Genomic DNA, 23,874 nt, shown 5'->3' with positions numbered 1-23,874 from the left:
TCTTTTATTATCAATGTATTACGTCCATTTGAAAACGTAAAAAACGATTAACAAATGTATATGTAGGACTAATATACATGATATGTAACACTGTTCTGTGCGATGTTAAGCAGTATTTCAGTTGGTTTCGTCGTCTCTTTATTCCTGCAATGCAGTGGGGAATGCTAAGAACAATATGTGTAACTGGGCTCAACCCAGCCCCCCAGTTGACATCCACTGTGTAAGTGTGCACCATATCCTGCATCTAGCCTACCAGGCTAAACAATCATTCTGCGATTACCAAGTGAAAGAAATACTATAGCATAATCCATGGTTAAGTCAACTGCATAAAACGGGACACAAAATGGCAATTGTCCACTGAATACTTTATACTGGAATATATGTCCAGTTTTCAAACAGTATAATACCAATATTAAATATACTGGTTAAAGATTGATTCATATTTTTCTTGCTTCCCAGATATGACTTTTGGTTCCCCGTTCTGTTTGATGTAAGCCTGGTGATAAGAAAACACAACACGATAAGTAGCATTAGTTCTGGGATGATCAATATAGTAATGTTGTACAGGGGGTAATGGGTTCACAGAGGACCTCAGGGCCCGCCCCTCACCTCCATGTCCTCTAGAGTGGCAGTGCCCTCCTCCACTCTCTGTCCGAGGCCCTGGGCGAAGCTGGAGTAGCGCTCCTGTGGAGCATCACGTTAGCATTATCTCTTTAGCGGTGGATGACATAACATAAGTCACGGGCAACAGAAATCCATAATTGGCTATAATTGTAATATACTACTAGGTATATACATCTCAAAGTCAGCTAATAAACTCGGTCCTGGAAAGACAGGCAAATTCAGTATATTCAGAACATGCCCCGACAATCCTGAGTCTTTCCAAGACTGAACTGCTGACATTGAGATGTATATTAATGAACTTAATGAACTTAATAAACTATTCATAAACTTGTTGACATTTACAGGACAAGAAATTTCGGAGTCATAATTTTGTGATATGTAATGGTTATAACATGTTTAAATCCTGTCCTCACGTTACTAAGGTAACGGGAGGACAACATCAGTGGCCTTCGTACCTTCACCATGCCAGGGAGGAGGCCTTCCTCCGTGAGGCGCACAGCATTGCGCAGGCCCCTGGCGAAGGCGTCCATGGCACCAATGTGAGCGATGAACAGGTCCTCCAAGTCCGTGGACTCTCGCCGCACCTTGGCGTCAAAGTTGAGCCCTCCGGGTTGCAGGCCGCCTTGTTCAATGATCGCCTGGACCCCAGGGAGAGCAAGAGACCCTTTTCACAGAGGTCTCATCACAAGACAAGCACAGGGATCGCTCATTACACTAATTAGAGGTCTGCTACTTTAATGCATCGACATATTAGACACGCATCGGCCGTTGGAGCATACGTCAACGTCGCCGCCACGTTGGACAGGCGATGTGCCAGCCCAGACTGGCCGGTAACCAAAAACAGGGAATGGAGCTGCGTTTCTTTTGGATGAAAGTATGGCGTTTACATTTCTCAACTGATTTCAATAAGTTGTGTATTCACATTAAATCATATGACATATATTTTATATTAAAAAAATATATTTTATATGCTTTTTTAAATTTCTTATACACATCGACCATAAACCCTTGAATAAACAAGAAGAATTTAAATCGGTTGAGAAATGTAAACGTTATACTGCTTTTCATCCCCTCTGAAGTTGAAAATGAACTGAGAGGTTCCAGACTTATACGCATTAACTAATCGGTCTGGTGATGTCAGGCTAGCAAATGATGCCTTACCCACCTGAAACAACGGGACTGCACTGTGAACTTATCAGCATCCAACCGCTCTGGGTTTTTCCTCTTAATCTAATGCCTTGTCTCACCTTCATGACCAGTGTGGTGTTTTTGGTGTCCATAGGGAACTGGTCTGTGTCCCAGCCCAAGTCTGGGCTGCCTGTATTAGAGTCAACCGAACCCAGCATGCCAAAACTGGTCCACATGGAAGCAGAAAGAGAAGAGACACAGCCAACAGGGCGTTAAAACGAAAATGCTGATTGCTTTTGTAGGCATATTAAAACCCAACGAAAGATAAATACATGCTGTTTCTCTGGTTTACGTTAAATAGATTTTATTTTGCCACCAAATGAATACCATGTGGTGGAAGAGGACCACTTAAGCATATATAATAAGTTCATTGGTCTATTTGAGGCAAGTTGACCAATTTTGCGTTTGTTGACTGTTTCTGGGCAACCATTCAGTACAGGCGAGACATTTCTTGGGGACAATAAAAAGGGCATCTTACGCAGAGGCCATGACGATGTCATGTTCATAAGAGTGGCCCGCCAAGGTGGTGTGGTTGGGCTCAATGTTGAGCTTGAAGTGGTCGTCCAGTCCATAGTGTTTCAGGAATCCTATGACACTCATGGCATCTTGGTGAAAAGAAACAAACATAGAATGCTTAAGGCCATGTTTTTTCTGAATGCGTGTGAGCTGCTATCAGTAAATGTGTCTTCTTGCTTTTGTATATGGAGCAGCCGTACCATAGTCATACTGGTGCTTGCAAGGCTCTTTAGGCTTCGGCTCAATCAGGAACTGACACTTCAGTCCAATCTTTTCTTTGTACCCTGAGAACAAAATCACCGTGGCACAGACAGGTGCATTGCCCAAATGCATGAATATGACAAGATTACGCAATTTCACGGTCAGAATATGATCTGATTATTCCCCATACTTACTGACAGCCATTTTGAAGAAGTTGGCCATGTGCTTCAGCTCAGCGGCTACATCCGTGTTAAGAATGGAATAGAAGCCTTCACGGCCTCCCCAAAATACTGAAATTATGAAAAATGTTTGAGTGAATAACATTTTTCCATTGAAAATTTAGAACAAAGAAAAATGAGTGTGAAGGTGTTGTGTACTTAATCTACCGAAATTCTCTGCTCCCAGCTTCTTGGCAACGTCCAAGCCTTTCTTCACCTGCGCCCCAGCATATGCCAAAACATGACTGTCAGGGTTGGTGGCCGCACCATTCATGTACCTGTCAAACAATTGCAGATGCTCAATGTAAATTTTTTACCTATAGAGGACCATTTTCTGTCCTTTTTTTTTTACGTCTCTAGCTACATTTTAAATCTTTGTGCATTAAAGTTAAGATTTGGACCAGGAGTATCACTCCACTACTATGTAATCCACTACAGCACTGCCCCAGTTGGTGAGTGTCTTCAACCCCAGCTGACCTCGGGTGAGCAAACAGGTTGCAGGTGACCCACAGCACCTGGACTCCGGTCTGGGCCTGCAGCTGCAGGGCCAGGTCTGTCAGCTGGTCCAGGTTCCTGTTGCTCTCCTCCAGAGTGGATCCCTCGGGGGCCATGTCCCTGCAGGGGGGAAACATGGGTCCTCACCACAGGCACTAGAATGTGAAGGTCCATGCTATTGAATTATCAAATAAATCGTTTTTCCAAAAGGAGAATGATTTTAATTGTAATTAACTATTATTTTACCCATGAAGAGGGATCACTCCCGGTCAATCAAACTGTTAGCTTGAAATTAAAAATTAAAATAATAATAAGAAGAAGAATATGGGTAGTTATAATGATGATGATCACAATATGACATATAACTAAGCAAAAGGTTTTTGGTTGTCATCTTTACAAAAACGTTTGTGATATTTTTAGATGAATTTAAGGTGTGAACGCTCACAGTGGTATAATCCTCAGTATACAATAAGTAAATAAGGAAGCAACAATTGAACGCTTTTGCCTGCAGGCAGTGCCCAAGACAATAAGAAATATGCTATCCAAGCATCAATCCAAACAAAACCACAAATATAACAGATTTATCATTTACTTTACCTGTCATGAAAGGTGTAATACTTCACCTGTCAAAACAAAAAATCAATAAGCACATGTGATGAGATGACATGATGACTCAGGAGGATATGCAGTCCATGCATTCTCATATACTCAAATTCAATGGTAGCCATTTGACTTACCCCTAGCTTGTTGAAGAACTCGAAGGCAGCGATGAGACGATTCCGGGCGGATTCCATTGGTGTTCCCTGGTTCCAGGGTCTATGCAGGGTTTGGGAACCAAAAGGGTCCGCACCTGATGGAGAAAAGAGAACCGTCAAATCGCCTAAATTCAATAAGCTTTAGATTGGGTGTAATGCTTTGGCTTGATGGAGCAATAATGTGTGTGTGTGTGTGTGTGTGTGTGTGTGTGTGTGTGTGTGTGTGTATTTATACCAATTCCACAGAAGGTATGCCAGTAACAGACTGAGAATCTCAACCAGTCTTCCATCTTTCTGCCCAGCAGCACCTAAACAGAGTAAACCAGGATCACTGTATGTCGACACATTTCAATAATAAGTGTAAGGTGTTTATATTTCAATGTTAACATAAACTGTGATGTCCCCTACCTCTTCAGCATTGTATTGCTTAAAGCACATGACGTCAGGAGGTCCAGCACTAGGCAAGTAAGGGATTTTGGAAATACCTGCGTGAGACAGTCAAATATTCAAATTATTTTAAAGCAATGAAAGTGGATAACTTGTATAAAATACTCAACAATAAACATGCAATGGATAACAGACAGTAGGAAAGGGAGGGGACAGAGTCCAATAATGCCATATGTTTTCATTTCAATCGCTCTGCGAAAAGGACTTTCTGCAGAATATGCCTACCCAGATAGACATTAAAAGGAAGACTTTTCACAATGTCGCAGTTTATCGGTGGATAAGGCTTTTACCCTTGAAATATTCCTTTTCGGTTGCCATGTTAATCTGCGTAACTTCGAAGTAATGTGAAGTTGTGCGTGCTAGCTATCGTCTTCCTCGGAAACCAAAGCTGCAATACTGTCCGCAGCCACCTGGTGTCACTAAGCGCATTCTGTTTACAAAGTGCCAGACAATTTCTGACTTAATCAGGAAAGAATGTCAATATCAACCTTTGCACATTTGTTACGTCAGAGTAATAGTCGGTTCATTGGAATTTTTAGAGGAAGGATAATGAACCGCAAAATTTGATGCAAGTATAGAGAACACAAATTAAGCAAATGCATGTTTAACATGTTTATTTAAATTACAATGATGCTTTACAAAATCGAACTGACAAAAAAAACCAACACAAAAGTAGAAACAATAACAGGACACCGTACATACATTTCCATAAATAACACACACAACAATTTGTTAGAGCCTTTGGTCTGACACATGCCAGGTGAAAACAAATATTTACAGCAGAGAAAACCCCTGTGCACCATTAAAGCCCTATTGCAATTCTGCAGCACAGAACGCACGGCGCACACGCACGCGCGCGCACACACACACACACACGCACAGCATTGCCTTTTCACAACTATGGAAGGATGTTTTGCATGGTTTCGGGACATGGGTCCCAGCATCAACTTAACTGCTGTTCCTCGCTTTGAACAACAACGCTTAAACATTTTGCATAAGATAAAAGAACATTGAATGAAAGGCAAAAACGTAACGACTAAATACCAGGCACTGTAGAGTGAGGCACTAAATAGAACCTTCAACACGACTGGTTTGGCCATGATGACATTTCACACACACGAGGCGGGAGTCGGGACTGTGTACTGAACTGGGCGTTGTCGTCTTGGCGTGTGGGTGCCTCGTCCTTCTCGTCCACTCCGTTTTCATGGCATCCATTTTACGTTTGTGACATCGGAACCCAAATGAAACAGGAAGAGATGTCCGTGAATCGCATGATGTGCGAAGCTACCGAGCCCCTCCTTTAGTCCCGTGAACTGAAACTAATCAGTGGGCTTCCAGTTTTTGTGTCTTCACAGCAACGAAAACCGAGCTGTCCATGTGAATTCGTTTGAAGAGCTTCGTTCTTACACACCAAGGATGAAATGGTGGCATCTTTGCATTTGTCCCTGGACCCACTAGGAGCACAGCTCAGAAATGCTCTTCCACATTCCGGACTCCTGAAGTCTGTTATTCCACTGGGCACTTCTCAAAAACGGTTCAACAGTAGTTTGATAGTCTCCTTGCAGGGAACCGCTGAAAAAGCCTTCCCTTTCTGCGCTAAACACACGAGTCCTTCGCTCATCGACATCCATAACTCTATTCAACATTTATTTATGAACACTACATCATGTCCCGGTTTGTTTGTCCTTTTTCCCCCACTCTCCTTCTTCCAACCGACCGAGCAGAAGGAAGACGCTCTGCTATGACGCGGAGGAGTCCCCCTGGCTGAGGTCCATCTCCCGCTCCTCGCCTTGCATCTGTTTCTTCTTCCTCTTCCTCTTCCTCAGCCTCTGGCCCGCGTCGCATGGCTTGCAGACGCAGCAGAGGATGCACGGAGAAACGAGCAGCAGGAGAGGAGACGTCACCAGTGCGATGAGGCTCACGCCCACCAGGATCCCCACCACCTGCAATGGACGACATTCATACAAGTGAGGGGATTATATCAGCCCAATGTAGCGCTGTTTCACGCTTGCACAGGAAGCTAAAACCAGGTGCGAAAAGATCATTTCTGCCTGAAATGCCATAATGAAAAAATGTTATAAATAAAAATGTACACATGCAGGCGAACACCTTTCGGTGATTGCTGCAGATTATTGGATAGACGCAGGAGTGAAATCATCATATTATCCAATTGTAGAAACAAAAATGGGTCACTCCTTTCATAAACACAAAGATTTATACAATGCCTCCAAAAGGTATTTTCTCATCGAGTATCCTGGAGGAAGCTTAAGTGGGAAAGCGAAGGAATTTGAGAGAAGCGGATTACAAACACTTTATAGGTCCAGTTTGTATTCTGGCAAACCAGTTGAGGTCTTACAAACTCTAACCCTTATAAAAAGGAGGACTACGAGGATAGTAGAGTATACGTAGTCAAGGAAACGATAAAAACAGATTTGGTCAACAGCTGACGTCTTCCCAAAGCACTTATTCCAGACTGGGTTTACTTTAATGTTTTACTGCACTTTTTGTGTGGTAGGACACAAGAGAATTGCTCTCTCTAAATGAGAGTATGCTGAAGTTGAAACAGAAAACACTAAACAATTCAAAAGCCAATGTTAACTTATACATTATCTTACATCTATGTCCTTAGTTGATATAGCAGGTTAGAGCAACCACAAATACATTCCTTAAGATTTCAGTGATTTGGTTTAATCACTTAACAGGGACAAGGCTACAGGCAGCTAACAATATAAGACATGGGACCACATCACACGCTGTTCTGTTGTCAGTCAATACAACCCGGTAGCCTCATGGCAGTGAGGCATGCTGGGAGGAGGTCTCACCTGTGTTCTGTTCCACATGACTGATGCCCTGGAGTGGCCCAGCTTGTTTCTGCATGGCCCCTTGTCATAGTGCCGCAGGAAGATGTCACCCTGCAGTTTCAAAATAAAAGACAACATGTCCAGGATGAGATGGAGTGGGTCTGACTTTGGCTTGAGGTGTTTAATATCAACCTGAAACTGATGTATTGTTATGTAACGTGATACGCAGTTAATAAAAAACTCAGTTACATCCACTGAATTTGGATGTAAAAGCAGAGTAGTTTCAATAAAATTCACCTTAGACTGACATGTCCCACATGATGTAGTCATCATTTGCCAATACTGTGATATGATTGAGTGATAATAATCTTGATCATAAAGGCATATTTATAACATGCCAAAAAAAAAATCACCATAATATTGCTTCTCGATTACATTAGTTGCAAACTGGACGACCAAAATGTTGAGTGGAAGTGTAACGAGCAGGCGCGAGACTCACGTCCAGGTTCTGCAGGCAGTACCAGCAGAAGGTGTGCTTGCAGCTCTTGCATAACATCTGGGCACAGCCCTGGTTCCTCTCAATGTAGATGTCACACATGGGACACTGCTTTATGGCCGCGTCACCGTCGCTGCTGGAGCGCTCCCTGGGGGGGCCGGAGAGGGGATGAGTACTACACGATGCGGACAGCGGAGCCGTGTAGTACACTCACACACAGACAGAAGGTGTAGCTGTGGTGGGAGGGGACCTACCTGCTCTTGGGGGAGGAGGAAGCAGACATGATGGGTTCAGTCTCGGAGCAGCTGTGGTCGTGGCCCCCCCAGGGCCCCCGGCAGGTGGAGCAGAAGACGGTCTGGCAGGTGGGGCAGGGCACAGAGGTGGGCACGCCCTCGGTGGTGCTGGGGCTCAGGCTGCACACGGCCTGGCACTCCAGAACCGGACACCAGGCCCTGCTGGGGTCTAGCTTCACCCCTGAGACACACACACACACACACACACACACACACACACACACACACACACACAGAGTTGTTTTTAAACACGGGAAAACCCACAAAAAATATGGACTTTACTCTTTTCCCATTGCCAATAGACGAGTATGCCTTACTGTTTATTTGAAGTCCAATATCGTATGTAGGTGTGATTTATGGCCTTCCTGAACAATAACCGTTTGTGGATATACAGTGTTTTATTACTCGACTATAGGAAAGAGCAATATAGCCGAGGTAAACAAACAATGAAATATAATTCTGAAATGTCGACACAAGGGATTTGAGTCTCAACAGGATTTTCCAGTCCCTCAAGTACACTGCTACTGTCACTTGTAGACAGATATGCAATGCCATTCCTCAGCAGAGAAAAAGGCCATGTTTAAACCATACAACAACCAAGCTGGAGGTCAATATTAGATATTATTAGAGGTAGTATTCATGTATAGATGCTTAATGGTTGATTTATTATTTTGGCATTTATGTTGCAGCCTTCCAGCCACTGGTCTAATGTTAGGGCTATCGATGGCTGGGTTGGACAGGACGTAAACCGCTATTGGTCACTATCCTTCTTAGGCCGACACCTACCTCTCTCAAACTTCAGACGCTGGTACAGCTCCAATTGTTCACCAGTGACCAAACTAGCGATCTGCAATCACAAAGAAGAAAATATAATAATTGTAATAAAGTTGGCCAGAGAGCTGTGTTCTTTATGTAGCAAAAAAGCTATTTGCTAAACAGCATAAGCCAATGTTTGATTAACATAATTTCTACGTCAGCCACATTTAGTCATTTAGAAGATGCTTTTATCCAAAGCCACACATTTTAGATGCATCAAGTCATCAAGGAGCAGGTAGTGGCTAGGCATCACTGGGGGCCAAATACCCAGTATCCACTAGAGTCTAGACTATCCAAAAATAGTCTTTCCTAAGTTCAGTGAAGACTTTAGAGGGCCAAATGTTAAATATACTATTATAAAAATATTGCTTCCACTATGGGTAAATTGATTGTCAAGAAATTACATATGCATTTATTTGGTAAAAAGACATCTCTGGTTCGAGATAGGCAATGGAAATTCAGTCCATAATAAATGCAGTGGACTTTCCCTCTGCAACGCTGCTTCAAGTAAACACCCGCAGGTATTCCCCCTCTAAAATATCTCTTCTGAGGCCAAGAGATTCCACAACCTTTAGTTTAACTTTCAAGTAGTGCAGTGCAAACCTTTTGAATTAATTTTGGGGTTTCCTTGCCTTGTTGTCAAACAGTTGCAGGTGTAGTAACCGCCAAACAAGTTAAAAAAGGGGGGGGGGGTGAAACTACTCTACAATTCATTTCCCCACACCTCAAAGATGAGGCGAGAAGAGAAGCAACTTGGTCTGCACACAACAAAACTTTCCAGTGATTTTATTGGGAAATAACAGCTGTGCTCTTACCGGGTAGTAGTTTTCTGGCAACAGAAGCTTGTTTTTAAAGCACGCCCTCACCTCAGAATCCAGTAGAACTCCAGTCTTGTGACAGGCCATGTCTGGGCAGGTGACTGCTGTGCCCCCGCCTTCCATAACGGCCAGCCCTACATACTGCTGCAGACACTGGACCGGCACATAGGAAACAACAGCGGCATTAGGGGGATGGTGTTTGTGTGTGTGTGTGTGTGTGTGTGTGTGTGTGTGTCTGTGCGTGTGTGCGCGTGCTTCAGACTGTCAAGCCCAGCAATCTGATGATCTGTTGTGTAATACATTTGACCGTCTCGAGCTGCGGTCATGACAGAAAGTTGGATGTTGCAAAAGAAGGGACAGTTTTCAGGAACTCAACAGCCCAGATTTTGAATTGCTACAGTCATCAGAGTCACTGGAAAAGGTTTAATACAATGATTCAAGTGTTGATGTCATATCAAATACATGGGTTTTCCTGTTATCATCACTCAGAAGAAAAACAAACCCACAAAAATGTGAACAAGCAGCACCTCATAAATCCTCTGACCTCCTGTGTATGTGACCACCAGCTTCCTAAACAATAGAAATATTGATGAAAATAAGATGTTTAGTTTCAATTCTTGCATGCCTACGATGCTCTGGGTGGTTGTGCCCTCGTACTTGGGGAAAGACTACCAACATTGTGGTTCAGATGTTATTGAACAAGGCATGGGCATCAGGTGAACAAAGCAACATTGTATGACAGGGCATTTTGGGCTGAAATCCAGGTTTTACACTTTGCATAGATTGTATGATAGAATAGAGTAGATTAAGGGGAGGTGTAGGAAAGAGTATAATATGATAGAGTGGAGTAGGCTACAGAAAACAAGTACCCATGTCACCTACCCTAAGTGGAACGTGCACAAAAGCAACAATTTAGCAGCCGGAAATTTACCAAGCAATATTCTTTCACATTTGTATGACATTATTTATATTGCTGATGAATAAAATTAAGTCAGATATAGATGTATGCCTGAGCATCCCCCCTTTTAAACACCAAGGCCCTGACAATATTAATAATGACGCTTACATAATAATGGCATAATATCAGTTCACAAGACATCTATAGTTTGGTGTTGTTGAAGGGGTACTCAAGTCATCCTGATGGGGCTGTTGGTGTGTATAATGCAGAAAAGGGATGCGTCAGATGGAGGTTTTAGAGGAGAGGGGGTAGAAGGGTACGGTATTGTACAGTAGGGCAGAGTAGAGCCCATGACATGAGGATAAGTTGGGTGAAAGAGAAATACAGTATGGTAAAGTAGGTTTGATGGTGGGCTAGGGGCATGGGAGAGGGTAAAGTAGAGTATGCACCAGCAGCACCACCTACACCTGTGGGTACTAGCACTACGCCTGTGGGTACTAGCACTGCGCCAGCGGAAGAGAGGTCACTACACAGGCTACCTAAAGGAAGCCTAAAGTGTAAAATTTTGCACATCAGGCAACGCCTAGGTGTAACACTTTCCACTGCTGACGCTGAGAAAAAAATCTTCCCCCCATAACGGAAGAGCTTGTTACAACCAATAACAACACCAAGGCCTTGGCAGAGCCAACCCTAGAATTAATAGGCAAATTCTTCTTATTTTGATGATAAAAAATATTTGTTTCTCGTCTAATGGTCTTGAACATGGTTCAAATACATGGCATGTTATGATCCTGTAACAAAGAATGAAATCATTGTTGAATGCACATGCATGAGGGATATAGTGATCTACTGTATTGGCAATACACCCACACAATGTCCCAGATAAAAGGTGGGGAATCGAGGGAAAACAAGTTTGCATTGATAACAAGCGCTTTTTTTCTTGGGTTAAAGCTCCCTTCCAGAGCAGATAGCCCCCCTTTCTCCTTTTTCTTCCTCATAAGACTCTGTAAGGTAATCTTTCTGAAATTAAATCATTAAAGTAAATAAGTCTTGGGGCTTATTTACGGGCTTGGACTAAAGTCATCCATGTTTTCTCTTGTGCTTTACCACCCTTGCTTATGTAGTCAAACCCAACAAACAAGCTAGACAGGTAATACAACATATAGACCTCATCTCTACCATAGGGATAAGACTTCATACTGGAATGTTCATGAAATAGTTATAGTGTTACCAAAGAGCCCCAGGCTCTTATCCAACCATTAGAGAAGAACAAAACCCAGTATGCTTGAATGACATTTCTAGACGAAACATCAGATAGGACTCGCCTGGGTCCAGCCTCTAAACAGGGGTATTTCCAGCCAGTGACCAGGGTTTCTCCAGAAACCCTAGGATCCCGCCACAGTAGGCAGTAGGGTGTGATATGGCGTTTGTACGTACGGCGGTGCAGAAGATACAGCTGCAGGCGTCCAGTCTGTGGGTGGCCGCCGGGGGCTGCTCGCTAAGGCACAGCTTGCAGTGGACGCCGGGGCTGGGCCGGGGGGGCGTGCTACTGGGGCTTGACTGCGGGGGCGTCCCTCCGGCCTCGGCTGTGACTAGGCTGGAGTCCCCTGTGGCTGGCTGGGCCGCGGCGGGACTCCCGGCAGACATGGTGGTGGTGGTGGTGGGGCGAGGGGGAGGTCGGTCAGTTCAGCCCGGTGCCGGTTGTGGGGGTCGATATCAGCCCCTCTGCTGGAGGTCAAGGGTGGCGAGGGCCTCCATGTTCCTGAGAGGAGAAAGTCATGCATTTTTAAGTGTGTACATGTGATCTGTTCTCTAAATAGAAGGAACTGAAACAGTAGCTGCAACACCATTCATAACAACCATCAACAAATAGAGACAAATTACCAACAAGCAAAATACTAACAATTATCTTCCAGGCACGGTTTCCATTTGACTGGAATCCTTCCGTCTTAGTCACAGGACCCCAGTCAGTCACACAGCTCCTGGTGACGCAGTCAGTTTCCAAAGCGAAACAGACTCGCGACATAATGAGTCGCATTATAATGAACCTGCTCTCTTCCCGGTCTGAATCTCTGTGGACCAAAGGTGTGGCCGATGAAGTCAAAAGGTTATATTATTTGTTATTTATAGCGGAAATATGGATTTTGTTCTGCTTATATCGCCGTAAGAAAAATACACTAATGGGACGTTCTGGTGGTTCACCAGGTAAGAGCCATTAAGGCTCAAGGTTCACCTCACTTTTTCTTTAAAAATAAAAGACAGCATATGACGCCTCCCCAAGGCAGCATATGACGGTATTTAACAAGTCTGCAGAGCCGGGCCATTGCTCAGCTCAAAATGACGTCTCTTAGTAATCCAAAATGACAAAACAAAGAGCCCAGGTTGTATATTAATACGATGGCACCAGTTGACCAAATAGAGTAGTCAGGCTTGAGCGACTACATTCTGTCTTTGTTTCTGTATCAGCTTCCCAATTGCTCTAAAAGGTGGCTGCTTGCTACACTTGAGTTCTTTCACTACTGGAACAGGAAAAGCCATTATGAAAATAAACCGGGCCTATCACAAGGATCTAATCTAGCTGTAGCTTGTATACCCCCATTGCTCCTTGTGGCAAAGTGCAACCACTTTTGTTTACAAAGTCAACATTAGTCAACACAATGGAATCATTTCCATATTGGAGCTGTGGTCGGTCTGTCTCTGTAGAATTCAACAGCAAGACATCCACGTGTGCCAGGTGAATAGAGGATGTATCTGGCCTGATCTGGTGTCAAAGGGCTCCTGGGTGGGAGGTCAACCGAATATGATCCTCTCTTTGGTTCTATCCAATCCCTGAAGGCATGAGAAATTATGAAACCATAATCTGGGATTGGAAAGGATTAGTATTGAAGGAAACAGTGGGTTCCATATAAAACAGGATCGCCTAGGACTGACATTCCAGTGTGTTTTTCCCTGACTGGCTCAGACATGCTGCATCACAGATTGTCACACACGCAGGATAGTTTTCCATTGCGTTGTTTAAAGGTTGCAGGCAACTTTTAATCGATATAGACAACTCTGTCCTAAATTTACATTGAGTGCTCATCAATTGTGCGTTATTGATTCTTGATGGCACATACGAGACAAATATGTGTTTACAAAAACATGTACAAACCCACTTTACAAGTAGCCAAATAGCGTACGATGTTTCTCTTGGGCCCGGTCATAGCCCTCCCTACATAGATTTTGGAAATCCTGTGTATGAATGTATGTCCCCAAATATCCAACCGTGCTATCCTGCCCCTGTCATAAGCGAGGGCTACGATGATAAACAATTAAAATCATTTCCGCAAATCTACCTCGAATCTATCCGTCGAGGTAGCTGACCCAGTTAGTGGTGCTACCCCTTGACACTGGTCTGCTTTGTTACCAGCCGTTCAACGATCACGATCGCCTTCTAATAAAACTGTTGTTGACCCCCAGCACCCGCTTCTATCAAACGGAAAACACCTGACAACACGCAGGGAAGACATGCGCCAAACACGCAGGGAAGAAGCATGTCAATCACCCAGGGAAGACACGCGGAACCAGAACAACGCAGTGAAGGCTTCTGCTGCTGCTGTTTACTGCATAAAAACGGCTAGACATACGGTGCTGGAAGAGAACAAACAGCACTTGTGTGTCTTTAGGATTTCTGTGACTATGAGTTTACGTGCCCCTCAAATCAATTTACTTTCACAATCAGGAATATATTACACCCAATCAAATACCAGCCCGCAGACAGGACTAGTGTTTATTGTAGCAAAGTGATGTTGATCGAAACCAGACACGTCTGCATCCTCAAGGTTGCATAGACGTAGGGCTAGGTCAGAAAATGAAGTGGCGCATACACAAAACGCTTCAAACCCCAAGGGAAACCCGACATTGGGATTAAATTGCATATGTGAGGAGGCAATGACACATTAAAGTAGCATAGAAGACAAAACCTACCTTGGTTGCACTGTGTGTAGCTCTTCCCGGTTGCACAGCCGCAGTGCTTATACTATGACACGGACACATCTGTTGATAAAGGTATACTGTACAGAGAATCCCTGCTGTTGCTGCGCTATGCCGTTGGCTCCCGTCTTTCTTCTTGCTGGTTGAAAGGTTGTCAAATTGCCCATATTGTCGTTGGTATGTAAGATCAAAACCATTCGTTGCCTGTGTATATTTGAACACACATACGTGCCTGTTTATTCAGGTCTGCTCTGCGCCTGTGGTTGCCTTCAGTGCTCTCCCAGGAAGCAATGTCTCGCATTGATTTCTCACGCAATAGCCTCCTTACTGCCCCCCTGCGTCGTTTCAGTGAATCTTCAACACATGGCGCCAACACATGGATAGGACATTTTTGTACTTCTCTTTTACCAGTGCACTCCGAATTAAACCGCTTGAAAGTATAATACATTGAACAACAATTTGTGATTTTCTTTCCTCATAAACGCAAGGAGGTATCGATATGCCAATATGCAAATAATATAACTCATGCCCTGTCGGCCCCGCCCCCCAGTTCACATGCGGGGAGGACACCGTCAAAACAAAGCACTGCATGTGGGCTACACATTTTGAGGGATCGAACTCTCCATGTTTGAGCAACAGTCGGATTCCCTGTCTGAATCGGATACTGCTGTAGTACAACCACCAAGGCTGGTCAACTGCAGATGAATAATAAGAATGAAGAAAAAAGGTGAAAAATAAAAATAAACATATTTCACACATGTAACCTATTTGATATTGTTGTGATCAAAAGATAGGCTATGGTTCTAGGTTATACAACTGGTCAAACGTGTCTGGCTCAGTGTTGTTTGCATCTTTCTTGTTTTGTTTTTTTCTTGTAATTTGTTGTGCATGTGTTGGAAGGGGAAAGTAGTAGAGGAAATGACCTTTACATGTTTAAAAATATGTTGATATAGAATATATAAATATTGTATATCAACATTTTATTCTATATATGAATATATAGAATAAAAATGAAAATATATGATACGGCACTAGCATTGCTTTTTAGTAATTTCGGTAGTATAAAAGCCAGGAATACATTATGTTGAATGAATACCTAATAACTGGAATTCGAGACTGAAGGCATTCCGCGCTGATGGCAGTCAGGAACGAAGGAACGTACTATGTCGATTACAAGGCTATACACTACATGGAACCCTATACACACACACACACACACACACGCACACACACACACACACACACACACACACACACACACAGAATATATAACAAAACTTGTATTGACAATATAAACAATATAGTGATGACAAAGGTTATAAGAGTCAAGTTTAGTTAGGCCTTTAAGCTCCCTAGGGAACATAGAGTCAAGTTTAGTTAGGCCTTTAAGCTCCCTAGGGAACATAGGCCTTTGATGAACCCCCCCCATCCTCTTCGGTCTTGTGCCTTCCGATACAGTTGTTGCCATGTCAGCCCTTTCGTCTTCATCCCCTGCTCTGTGGTTCTTCTCCAGGTGGCTCTAGGCCTTCCCCTCTTTCTCTTGCCTTGTGGGTTACATGTTAGGGCCTGCTTTGTAATTGATTAATTTTTTTTTAGTGTGTGGCCTATCCATTTCCATTTTCTCCTCTTGATTTGGGTCTCTATTGGTTCTTGTTTGGTGAGTTCCCACAGGTGGGCATTTCAGATGGTGTTGGGCCAGTAGATTCCCAGGAGGCGTCATAGACAGCGATTGCTGAATGTCTGTAGTTTGTTGAGTATGTTGGTGGTTGTCTCCCAGGTTTCTGATCCGTAAAGTAGAGTGGATTTGACATTTGAGTTGAAGATTTTTAGTTTGGTCTCGAGTGATATGTTTTTTTGTTTTCCAGATTTTATTTAAGATGTTAAATGTTGTCCTCGCTTTCCCAATTCTGGCTTAGGCATCCTCCTCCGATCCTCCTTCTATATTAATTACACTCCCAATATGTGAAACTGGTTACATCCTCTAGCTGGATTTGATCCATGGTTATTTGTGTGTTGTTCTTGTTGTTGATTCGCATTACTTTGGTTTTTGATGAGTTGATTATGAGCCAGAGCAAAGCAACAGTTATCTCTAGTTTGGGTGATTTGTCCTGCATCTGTCTCTGTTCATATGCTTTTCACACCTTTCCACGTATCCTCCAGTGATCTTGGGGTTTCTGCTTCCTGGTGTTGTAGTAATTGTAGTGCGTGGAACCAGTTGTGTAATGTGACTTGGTACCATCACGATGTGAAGTTCCAATGTGCCTGTATCCTGAAATTGCTGTACATTGAATTTGACTCTTCCTTGTCTGGGTTTCATGCGTTTCAGTTTCAGCTGGATCCTTGCTGTAACCAGGTGATGGTCAGAACCAGCATCAGCTCCTCTTCTAACTCTGACATCCAGCAATGAATGCCTAAACCTTTGCCTAATGCAGATGTGGTCAATCAGATTTTCTGTGGTATGGTCAGCAGAAACCCAAGTTGCTTTATGGATGTCCTTGTGTGGGAAAATGGACCCACCGATGACCAAGTTGTTGTCTGCACAAGCCGCTGCAAATCGTTCTCAATTTTCGTTGATGGACCCTAGTCCATGTCTTCCCATCACCAGTTCGCAGCCATTGTTGTTTCCTCCTATCTTGGCATTCATGTCTCCCATCAGGATCATTATGTCCTTTTCTTTCTTGGCCTGGAGTATGTGGTATCGTCGGTTGTAAAAGTGATCCTTGGTTTCATCGGCTGCGTCATTGGTGGGGGCGTAGCATTGTACTACCTCAAGGTTTATTTTCTTGTGTGTAGTATGGATTCTGGCTGTGATGAACCTTGAGTTGATGGGTTCCCAGCTGATAAGGGCCCTCTGTGCTTCTTTGAAAAGCATGAATGTTACTCCCTCTGTATGTGATGCAGAGTCATCTGGGTGCCCAGAGAACAGTATGGACTCTCCGCTCGCCAGCTTGGCCTGCCCTGTCTGAAGCCATCTGGTTTCACCCAGACCAAGGAGAGATTGATTGTACCTCATCATCTCCTCCGCTATCACTGCTGTCTTTCCTCCTGCATACATCGTCCTCACGGTCCATGTTGCTATGGTGGTTGGTCGTCTAGGGGTCAGAAGAAGCTTCGGACGCCCTGTCTCCTTGCGGTTTTCCATGTGCGTTGTCATTTTTTCGTTAGCTTGGGACGCTGAAGATTCTTCCTTTCCAAGACTTTGGTATTTTTTAATTTTCTTCGACGTTTCTGTAGCAAAAATAATGCACACATTCTTGTACCTTTGCCTTTTCTTCTGTTTTCCAAATCATTTTTTGACCTGAATCAAATGTTTTACGGTCAAGACTAGCCTGGCGGATGATGGCTTGGTTGCAGGCCTAAAACTCTTGATATAACGATTATATGAAAAGTCAATGGAGAAAATTAATTGGAAATTTACTTCCGGAACCAGAGCTCTTCAAAAAGGGGGCGGTCACTGTTGTGCCCTATAGAGCCTCTACAGCTCTAACCACAACTCTAACTCTCCATTAATCTACGGGAAATCATGGTTGCTGTGGTAAGCGATCAAGATCAGTAGCAGAAGTCATCGACGACTTGACTTTCGAGTAACAGAGAGCTCCAACAATCAAAGACGTTGTGTTAAACTGTACGATTATTGGTAGTGTATTGATTTCAAATGAAACCGCCAATAAAATGTGTTTTTCTAAAAACTAGGAGTTAACTTCTTTAACTTGTGGCTTCTACAGTAGCATAAATCAGACCCTGTAGGCATGGCTTATTTACCATTCCGCCCATTCCAATACAGACCCTGTATTGGAATGGGCAGGGAACACCTTGGTTGTGAGGCAGGGAACACTCCTCACAACCAAGAAAGATTTAACCGGGTTAAATCAGACCCTGTAGGCGTGGCTTATTTATCAATCTGCCAGAGATGGGACAAAGTCACTGTTTGGCAAGTCCCAAGCAAGTCCCAAGTCTTAGCAGTCAAGTCCGAGTCGAGTCCCAAGTCAAGACAGGGAAAGGCAAGTCGAGTCCAAGTCAAAGTCACACCAAAGCCAAGTCAAGTCCAAGTCCATGTGACTCGAGTCCACAGCTCTGCAATCTGCCCATAACGATATATACTGGATTTTTACCTGGATTCGGCAGATGCTTCATGAACCACCTTTAGAGTGCAGACCTGTTTACATTGTATCTCTAGATAAACAACGTGTTGAACATTTGCCACTCTCCGACTCATACCTATCCCTAAAACCACCGTACCAGAGGATGTCATTTACATTGATCAGTGACAAATGACCATGGTAATATGTTATGGACATGACCTATCTTTTTCTGGTCGTGTGTTCATGGCAATATAATACGGACATATATATCTGTGGTCGTTATTTTCCTGGTATGGTAACTCACATTTCTAAATAATGTGTTGTTGCATTTGATAATCTCTCAGTACCATTGATTGAGACAATTAATATATATTCCATCCTTAACTTTTTATCAGAAATGACATTCCGTTAGAAATAATTTCATAATACCATCATGCCAACATACTCTAGAAATTAAAGGGGACATATTATACCACCAGGTGTGAATGTGATTAGCCGCTACAAGCCGTTGTGTGACGGATAAATGAGCAATGTTTGAGCAAAGTCCACTGGGTAGGCTGGTAGATTGAATCTATCCAAAACACATTTAGGTGGACACGCCCACTTGTGATGTCAGAAGAGCTAGATACCAAAACGGCTTGTAACAGCTAATCACACTCACACCTGGTGGCAGCTCTGGGTTCACTATCTTTTGGACATAAAAAAGTTGGCAAATAATTTGTTTTAACAATTGATATTTGGAAAATAAAAATGTGGAATTTATAAACACACATCTGTTATTTCATATAAAAAATACTGGTATTGATAAAAAATATTAATAATGATTAAATTAAATCAAATTGGAAAAGGCTTAAGAGGTTCACATACTTTCAAGCAGCACTGTAGCCTTGTGCGACCAAATAATTTAACATTGTCATCCACATTGTAACTTAAAAAGAAGACATGCTTTGTATTTATTTAAGTTACTAAATGTCAACCTTAAAAACCAAAATACTTTTACATTATCATTCACAAGATAATGCTTGAAATATATCACTTTATGTCTAATACATCTAGATTATATGGAACTTTCATCTTTTGAATTAAATTACAAAAAAAACACTTAATGAACCACTTAATGTCAATAAGTGCTTATTCTGCTGCCAAAAGCTTTTAATGCTGACAGATAAAACCCAATTAGTAATGTTATTTTCACAAAAAGTAATCAGTAATACATAGTGCCTTTCTTAAAGTTCACAAGATTGTAAGTAAATACAATCAAAACAGAAGTGGCAAATATGGGTTCTTATGAACATAATACATTTAATACATTAATAAAATAAGCTGTTGTTGACATAGCTTTGTGTGAACAAATGATTTTACAATGTCATTCAAATCGTAACTTGTGCAGCCTAGTATGTAGACAACAGGCTGTCAGCAGCCATTTTCTTAAACTGTCCCATGCTGTCCAGTATTCATGAACAACAAGCTGGAGAGTGGAGACTGTAGGAGGTTCCAAGACAGTGGCACACTTGATCCACCAGGGGGCACAGGATCCATCCTCCTCCCTGTTCTGGTTAATGTCTGATGTAGTTGATTCTTCTGCGGTGTTCTTTTTGAGCCATTTTCGGATATCCATTGCTAAATGCTTAATTGTTGCTGCCGAGGAAGTTCGATGTCACTGCCGTGCGCGCCATAGATATACTATATACATGGGTGCGCGCATTTTGCACACTACGCCGGCCGCCGGCCGGGGCGCAGTTCACGCGCACCTGTCATAATAATAATAACGTTCTTATCGGTTTAGTGAACAAAATAAATGCAGCAAACAACGGTATCTAATGGAAATTGTCAAAGGTTTGATTACAAATTGTTTTGTGAGCAAGTATTTTATTATTTTTATCATATTTATAAGTTGTTTTTTTAAAAAATTTTAAGCATATTTTTTGTTTCAGTTTCTTTCCCAGTATGGGTTTAGCGCCTCCCTCGTCTGTCAGGGCTGAACCCATGCTAGTGAAAGGTTCAGATTCAGGTCGGGTAGGCTGCTTAAAGCCTATAGCTCCACCCGGTAGTCTTATCATATGATTCAGGCTGATCCACTTCTGCATTACTACGGCAAAACTTCATCTCCTTCTTTGTCTTGTGACTGATCCTTCGTCTTCTGTGACTATATGCATCTCAAAATAAGAGTTCTTAAGAAATGAAAAAGGAAGTACCGCTTTACCAGGTAATGTGTACAGGCTACTATTTTTTGTATAGCCTTTATATATAATTTTTAGCTTTCCACTAGCCTTAACTTTGAGCTGGTAATGAAGAGAGCGCTTGGTAATGAACGGTATTGGATCTGTGTCGTATAATGTGTTGGATGGCAAGCCAAAGCTTATTACACGTGTTATTATTAATATCATTATTAGCAGTGGTTATACTATGGCACAGACACATCTGTTGATAAAGGTCTACTGAACAGAGAATCCCTGCTGTTGTTGTGCCATTGGCTCCCGTCTTCTTCTACTGACTGCTGGTTGAAAGGTTGTCAGGTTGCCCATATTGTCGTTGGTATTTAACATCAAAACCATTCATAGTATCCTGTGTATATTCGACCAGACATACGTGCCCGTTTATTCGGGTCTGCCCTGCGCCTGTGTTTCCTTTAGTGCTTTCCAAGGAAGCAATGTCTCACATTGATTTTTCACGCAAGGCGTTTCAGTGCATCTGTTGTCAACACATAATAATAATACATTTTATTTATAACGCACTTTACATCAACTTAATGACCTCAAAGTGCTAAAACATGGCTAACCCATAACACACGGCTTCAACACATGCATAGGACAATTTTGTAGGTTTCTTTTAGCACTGCACTCCGATTTAAACCGCTTGAAAGTATTCCATATTGAACTACAATTCGTGCCATTGGATCCCCAAACGCTAGGAGGTCCACATTTAGCGTAATAGAATGGGTTTGGCGCCTCTCTCACCTCTCAGCGCAGAGCCCATGTTACTGAAAGTCCCTCCCTCTCTCTTGATAAAAAAGAGACGAGACGGCTGGGACGAGGTTAACCGGACAGGTGTAGGTGGGGTATTAAATAGCTCTGGTATAAAGCTCCACCCGGTAGTCTTATCATATGATTCAGGCTGATCCACTTCTGCACGGCGAAACTTCTTCCACGTTTGTGACTACATGCTTCTCAAAATATAGTTCTCAAAAAATGAAAAAGGAAGTACCGCTTTACCAGGTAATGTGTGCAAGCTACTATTTGTTGTGTTGCCTATATATCTAGTTGTTTAAACTTTTCACTAGCCTTTACTCCTATTTGAGCTGTCAGTCTTTGACCATGTAGTGAGGGAGAGAATAAGCTATCTCAACACATATTAAGTCACAAGGATATAAATACAAATCAGGGGTTTCTGTATTGTTGGTCGCTATGTCTCACAGAATGGTATTCTCTCCAACAAATCAAACAGTCGTGGGCTACCGCGGCTATGTATCGCTTGGTGATGAATGATATTGGATGTGTGTGTTGTATACTGTGCTGAAAGCACATACAAGCTTATTACACGTGTTATTATTAATATCATTATTTTGTTGTGTTGTCTCAGGATCCCGAAATGCAGCACGTGTACTATCTCCTTGATATGGCTCTTCGGAAAGGAAGACAGACCTGCCAGCTTCTCTACAATTCTCTAGGAATGTGTTTACCCTTACCGTTTGAAAGAGGTAATGTTGGGGTAAATGACAATGTGATCTGTCTGTTACTTACTCAATGCCTTGCTCTTCACAAATAGAAAGTTGAATTAGTGGGCTTTACGATTTATTTAAATACAAAGGACATGTATATCTAGTCTGGGATAGATAAATACATAAATGAATACAGGGAAAGTCATTTTTTAGTAGGGTATTATTATATACAAATACAAATATTTGACAATACACTAATGTCCATTAAGAAAACATTTTCACAAGTAATTGACTGTAAATAATATGACTTACAAATCCAATTTAAAACCGGTTCTCTTTTTGCTTCCATGTATTGGAAATCATAATGAACGACAATTATATATCTCGGAAGCTGATTTGCTAAAGCACTGCGTGCAGCTGTCAATAAATGAGACAGACCACTTCCCATTCTCATGGTTCTCTATTCTTCTCGCTGTGTCTACGTCACAGCACATTTCCTGCACCCGCCAGCCACCACATTGATCATAAACATCAGTAACTCTACCTTGGTAGACTGTGCTATTGGGAACGGAAACCTACCACCCGAAGTAGTGGAAAAACAACCTCTAATGTGGGGCTATTCACCCCATGTCTATGGTATGTAACACTTTATTTCACAAATATTTGTGTTTTATTGTATTTACTTATTTTTTGACCTTAGACCATTAGACAGGACTCTGATGACTATTCTGTAGTTTATGTGTTTTGACCAGTCGACCAAGTCGTTTATCCTTTTTATTTAAATGTTTTTTAGCGGAAAAGAGGTGTAGCTGCTTCCATGGCCACCCAGTGGCAGCAGAGCCTACTCTTCTTCCCCCACCGGCCACAATCAACGTCAATAGCTCCCACCTGAACTATGTCATCATAGGAGACAGCAACTACATGAACGTGACACAGACACACTGACGAATGCAGTGAATTGGACTAACGCTGCTTGCATGTTGAAAATATAGCTCTCTATATTGTCATTATATGACATGCAATCACCCCCATGTGGTAATAACATGAAGGGAAATACAATTGAAAAAGGAAAACAAGTTAACGTAAATGCATTAAAATGTAAAAATGTATGGCCTATGGTCAACTATCCAATGTAAAGGTAATGAAGGATACTTGGTAGTTCCGACATTGCCTGAAATGTTCAATTCAGTCTAGACAGAAGCTGTTCTTGATATTCAAGGTGACATTTAATGAAAACTCATATCGTTGTTGCTGTAATGAAATGTGTTCAATTTAATTAAATTATCATTTTTTATCAGTTTGTTTTTGTGATTGCTACTTCTTCTTTATGAATGTGTGGTATTCCCCCCGCAAAAAAACAAGCCTGAAATACTGGTTTACACTTTTCAGGTATTGCATCACATAGTTTATTGACTTGGTCATCTTGAATAGAATTGTCCGCAGTGAGTTACAGCTCAAAGGAACCTCACATGCATGATGTCTTCCACCAGCTTCCATCATCATCCAGAGTCTTCCCAACCGTCACATTGACAGTTTATAAAGGTTTTATAGTCCTGGGAGCGCACCCACTCTTATTCTCTCACTATGTCTCTCTCA

The 23,874-nt window shown here is 42.4% G+C and overlaps 2 protein-coding genes and 1 long non-coding RNA gene across 4 annotated transcripts; 1 reads left to right on the top strand and 2 right to left on the bottom strand.

Moving 5' to 3' along the window:
• Nucleotides 1-359: 359 nt before the first annotated feature.
• Nucleotides 360-4,762, bottom strand: LOC307087923 (uncharacterized protein; the record flags this gene model as incomplete). The annotated part of the gene is made up of 14 exons (XM_079753616.1): nucleotides 360-496; nucleotides 610-684; nucleotides 1,080-1,262; nucleotides 1,872-1,977; nucleotides 2,291-2,417; nucleotides 2,529-2,612; nucleotides 2,724-2,819; nucleotides 2,916-3,025; nucleotides 3,225-3,362; nucleotides 3,840-3,865; nucleotides 3,980-4,092; nucleotides 4,233-4,305; nucleotides 4,406-4,482; nucleotides 4,735-4,762. The coding sequence occupies 14 exons, from the start codon at nucleotides 4,760-4,762 to the stop codon at nucleotides 413-415; spliced, it is 1,320 nt and encodes a 439-aa protein (XP_079609742.1). The 3' UTR covers nucleotides 360-412.
• Nucleotides 4,763-5,043: 281 nt separating this feature from the next.
• rnf144b (ring finger protein 144B) lies at nucleotides 5,044-14,890 on the bottom strand. Its single transcript, XM_079734011.1, has 8 exons — nucleotides 14,533-14,890; nucleotides 12,004-12,328; nucleotides 9,717-9,821; nucleotides 8,821-8,881; nucleotides 7,996-8,215; nucleotides 7,745-7,889; nucleotides 7,267-7,356; nucleotides 5,044-6,387 (listed from the first exon to the last, which is right to left on the bottom strand). Exons 2-8 carry the CDS (start codon nucleotides 12,211-12,213, stop codon nucleotides 6,184-6,186), a joined length of 1,035 nt encoding a protein of 344 aa, XP_079590137.1. The 5' UTR covers nucleotides 12,214-12,328; nucleotides 14,533-14,890; the 3' UTR covers nucleotides 5,044-6,183.
• A 5,798-nt stretch (nucleotides 14,891-20,688) lies between these two features.
• On the top strand, nucleotides 20,689-23,575 carry LOC307079301. Of its 2 annotated transcripts, none has more exons than XR_013812041.1 (4): nucleotides 20,689-20,826; nucleotides 22,200-22,317; nucleotides 22,768-22,914; nucleotides 23,072-23,575. It is a non-coding gene; the product is annotated as an uncharacterized lncRNA (long non-coding RNA). The 2 variants fall into 2 exon arrangements; XR_013812042.1 differs by lacking the exon at nucleotides 20,689-20,826 and adding an exon at nucleotides 21,711-21,835.
• The last annotated feature ends 299 nt before the right edge of the window (nucleotides 23,576-23,874 follow it).

This window comes from Pollachius pollachius, assembly GCF_949987615.1.
Source record: "Pollachius pollachius genome assembly, chromosome: 1".
NCBI lineage: Eukaryota > Metazoa > Chordata > Actinopteri > Gadiformes > Gadidae > Pollachius > Pollachius pollachius.
This window is presented reverse-complemented; position numbering and strand designations above follow the sequence as displayed.